At 49.6% G+C, this 4372-nt stretch overlaps 1 protein-coding gene across 1 annotated transcript; it reads left to right on the forward strand.

Moving 5' to 3' along the window:
- Window positions 1-1042: 1042 nt before the first annotated feature.
- On the forward strand, window positions 1043-3764 carry LOC103804194 (transmembrane protein 88-like). Its single transcript, XM_009076791.1, has 2 exons — window positions 1043-1312; window positions 3495-3764. The coding sequence occupies exons 1-2, from the start codon at window positions 1043-1045 to the stop codon at window positions 3762-3764; spliced, it is 540 nt and encodes a 179-aa protein (XP_009075039.1).
- Window positions 3765-4372: the final 608 nt, after the last annotated feature.

Below are 4372 nucleotides of genomic sequence, written 5' to 3' on the forward strand. Positions count from 1 at the left end.
ATCACTGGGATTCTTAACGATCGTACGAGGCAGATTGATAATTGCTGTGCCTTCACTAAAGAGCATCAATATGTTCTGCAAACAGTGGCAATGCTGACTGCTGAGGAGAGATGATTTCTGAGGTATCTAGTGATTATTATCAATTCCTCATAAGGTTTTTTTTTTAACCTAGAGAGAAAATTTAGCAAAGGAAGCAGAGGCAAAGTAATTAAAATCAGAGAGGGACCATCTTGAGCTGGGAGTGGAGGGTCGGAGTGTGGCTCTGGGGTGCTCTGTGCTAAATCCCATCCCTGGTGAGGCAGATGTGAAGGATTGGCCAGCACTGAGAGCAGCTCCTGAGCCCGTTCTGTAAACAGAGCAGCGTTGCAAAGCTGAGAGCTGGCTCAGAGGGGACGCCACAGCCTGGGGCTGAGCGGCTGTGGCTGCAGCAGCAGTGACCACACACTGCTCCCACCTCTGCTTCCACACATCTGTGTGGGCTAACAGCTCCTGCTCTCTCTCTCACCTCATCTGGATGAGGCTTGAGCTGGAATATTTACTTGGGCACAGGGTGAAGAGCATGGAAAGGTGATTTGAAGACAAGGAGCTGTCTGAGAGAGCCTAAGCTTGGTATTCTTCACAACCAGCAGTGCTCAAAGGTGGAGGAGGATACTGGAACCAGTCACTCTCTGGAACCAAGCAGCCTGTCACAGCCAAGACAGTTTGGGACCTCTTGGGATCATAGGAAGAACAACAACAAATTCAGTAGGACTCTAGATTCTGAACCAGTCATAGCTACTGCCAAGCTTCCAGCAGCAAGATCGACTTGGGAGCTGAGGTTGGGACACTGCTGGAAAACCATCTGAAGCAAACAACCTGTGCTGGCCAGGGAAAGCAGGTGACCCAAAGAGACATTTCCTTCCTTGCTCCATTATGATCTCTGGTTAAGAACTCTTGTCCACGTGTGGAAGAAGCAGGAAAAGCCTCTGGAAATTGCTCCTGAAGTTTGTCGACAAAAGCAAAGGAATCAGTTTGGATACGAGCTGGTTGGTGTTCCTGAAGCATGTCTGCCCAGGACACTGAGGACTTTGGAGCAGAAAACCTCTCTGAAAGGTCTCGGATGATCCCTAGCCTCCCCCCATATGACATGGATGACCAGCTCCTTCCCAGGGAGCCTCGGAGCGCCTGGTGCTGCCTGGCGTGGGCCCTGGCCATAGGCACCATGAACTCCTTGGTCTTGCTCATGAATTTGCTCCTGATGTTTGTTATTTTCACCATTGTGCTGCTCCCTACCATTGTGGTGGTTTACTTTGGCTTCCAGTGCCACTCCCAGGTAAGAAAGCCTCGTTGCCTGTGGCTGGGACCAGTCACCTCCAAGGCAGAGCCAGTGCAGAGGGTTTATTTGAGCTTGTGGCCAGCAGTGGCTGTAAAGCCAAAACTCCCTGAGCTTTGGCTTTGTTTTCACAAGGGGTGTGTGGCTGCACAGATTTGTTCACAAGAGGGGTAGGTGGATGGTCTGGGCTGATGAGAACAGGCAGCTTGATGGGGCAATAAAGTTGTGTTCCCATGGAAATACCAAGTAGCTGTGCCAGTTCAGGTGAACACACTCCTTGGCTTGATGGAGTTGCTGTTTGCATTTTGATGTCACAATATTTCTCTCTTCTCTGTGGCTTGTGTTACTGAGAGCTGCCAACCTGAACTCCTCTGTAATTCACAGTCCTCCATGGGTTTGTTCTTGCCATTTAAGTAAGTTTCTCATACTGGATCTTCCTGATGCCTAATGATAGAATTAGTAAAGTCTGAGGGAATATCTAATCCCCTTCTTATGCCAATCTAGCATTCAGATGTGCTCCCAAACGTGCTGTGCACTTTCTCACACCAATAAATGAGCCTCCTTTGTCCTTAAGGACTCTGCTGTGTGCATGGCTGTTCCTGCTGTTTGCTTTTTGCATTATTTCTTTCCTTATAAATTGCTTCTATAAATATTTTGGGGATCACTTGACTAACCATGGATGTGAAAAAGCAATGCTGTTCTCCTCACAGGCATTAGCTGTTAGAGCAGCTCAATAGGACTGTTCATAAGTCATAAATACAGACTTCAAATTGGGCTGAAAATGGGAAAAAATCTGAGGACTGCCTCCCAGAATTGCCCCTTCCAGCCTCGCTCACCTTGGAAAATCTCAACTTCTCCTTTGCACACACAGCCAAAGGCTTTGAGGAGATGCAAAAGGGGTTTAAGTGCAGCCAAGTAGACAGAAATGAAGGACTCTGTGTTGCTCCATGAGGAGCCTTTTAGCACAGCCCTTCCTTTAACACACACAGCCTCACAAGAGCAGCCCTTTGTCCTTGGGCCGTGGCTTTTCAGTGCCTTTCCAGCAGCCAGAGGCTGATTTCTGCACTGCAGGGCCATTAGATGCATTTATTGTTGGCTTTTAGTATGATGGGCTGTGTTGCTTTTACTGCTGAAAGAATAGGGGGAAAGGAAAGGAAGTCTGAAGGATGTAGGGGCTGCCTGAAGCATTTGTTAGTGCACAACAACAAAGTGGCTTGACTCAACTCTCCTGCTGCCAGCATGAAAGGAGGGCTTGAAATACCCCTCAGCAAGGCCCAGTTAGCCTTTGCTTTGCAGCACCATGGAGTGAATGTTTTTTTCCTGGCAGGTTTTGCAGTGCAGAGAGATGCTTAGAGGTAGAAATGAGTCCAGTGTGTACACAGAGGGCAGAACACAAAGGGTCTGTTCAGGGGAAGGGTCTCCAGCCAGCAGTTGGCTATGGAATGACCATCCTCTGCCTGCAGAATCTAACATCTCACTGTATTTTTATTTACTTATCTATAATTTCCAGTGTGTTGTGCCACCCACACCAATGTAGCACCAGGAGGCCTTTTTGTTCAGTTTCTGCCTGTCAGCTGCTGTTTGATGGTTCAATAAAGGTTGTCAGGATCAGTGTGCAGTGTGCTTGTCTCCCAGTGATGCTGGAGTAATTGAAGTCTTCATTTAGATGTGGCATCAGTCACACAGAGCCTGAAGATTGCTGAGCTCAGCAGGGAGAGAGGGAAGATGTGTCTCTCTGTGAAAGCACTGGAAATTCAAGGGTGCTTTGGCCACTGCTCCTGTCCACCACCAGGCCCATGACAAGCTGTAGATGTGGTGCTTGGGGACATGGTTTAGGGGTGGACCTATCAATGTGAGTTAATCATAGAACCATCAGGGCTGGAGGAAACCTCTAAGATCATCAAGTCCAACCATTCACCTGTCACTGCTGGAACCCCTAAACCAGATCCTCCAGAGCCATATCAGGTGCCTCTTAAACACCTCCAGGGATGGTGACTCCACCATCTCCCTGGGCAATATTCCAGTGTCTGAGCACCTTAACAGTGACAAAAGTTTTCCTAACATCTGCTCTGAATCTGCCCTGTCTCATCTCAAAGCCATAACGGTTGAACTTGTTGATTTGGAGGTCTCTTCCACCCTTAACAATCCGATGATTCTCAGCTCTGTCTCCTTCCTCCCATAGGTGCTGCATTCCTCTGCTCGCTACTGCAAGAGTTTCTTGGATGATAACAGCTCTTCTGCCCTCATCATCCTTGGCTTTGTCATCATGTCCCCCCTGATCGTGATGGCCATGGCTATCTACTGCAGCCTGGCACGGCGCCTGCGTCTCTTCATGTGCTTCCAGCCCTACAGCTTGGCTGTCTACAAGGGGGGCAGGTGGTGCCACTATGAGGAGGGAGGTCTGTGTGGCTGTGCCAGGGGCTGCAACACTCAGGTCAAGGCCTGGGTGTGAGTTTGCAGCACCAGCACTGTCCTCTCCCTGCCCTGTCCCTCCTCGTTGTGTTCCCTCCTGTGACTCTGCACAGCTCCCACAGGGCCTGAGCTGGTGCTCCCTGGGGCTCCCTCTTGATTTCAGTGAGGTGATAGCACAGATCCTCTGTCGTGCCAAGAATTGCAGCTGAGTGAAGCACAGTGTGGGGGAGAGGTGTGGCAGCTTCATCCTTTTGAAGCCCTGTGGGTGTCTGTATCATAGTATCATAGGATGTGTTTAGGGGTTGGAATGGAGCTTAAAAATCATCCAGCCCCTCCTGCCCTGGGCAGGGACACCTCCCACCAAAGCAAGTTGCTCAAGGCTTTATCCCACCTGGCTGTGAACACTGCCAGGGTTGGGGCAGTGGCTGTCTGTGGTGTTGTGAGTGGGTCTGTGTGCTGCTGATCACTGCAGGCTGTGTATTCCCACTGGAAGCTGTTCCCTGTCTCCCCAGTATAACCATTTCCAGTGTTCTGTAGAAATAAAGATCATGCCAAATCTGCCCTGAGGGAGTTGCTCTCTGTTCTGTCTCAAAGCAGCAGAACCAGCCACACTGTACCTGTTGTACCACACTAAATAGCATTGGGAGG

This window comes from Acanthisitta chloris, unplaced genomic scaffold (genome assembly GCF_000695815.1).
Source record: "Acanthisitta chloris isolate BGI_N310 unplaced genomic scaffold, ASM69581v1 scaffold35416, whole genome shotgun sequence".
Taxonomy (NCBI): Eukaryota; Metazoa; Chordata; class Aves; order Passeriformes; family Acanthisittidae; genus Acanthisitta; species Acanthisitta chloris.

Bases quoted from the DNA above. Each gene is read 5' to 3' on its own strand.
- LOC103804194 (XM_009076791.1), top strand. From the start codon at position 1,043: ATGTCTGCCCAGGACACTGAGGACTTTGGAGCAGAAAACCTCTCTGAA. The intron at 1,313-3,494 runs GTAAGAAAGCCT...TTCCTCCCATAG, and splicing joins GCTTCCAGTGCCACTCCCAG to GTGCTGCATTCCTCTGCTCG.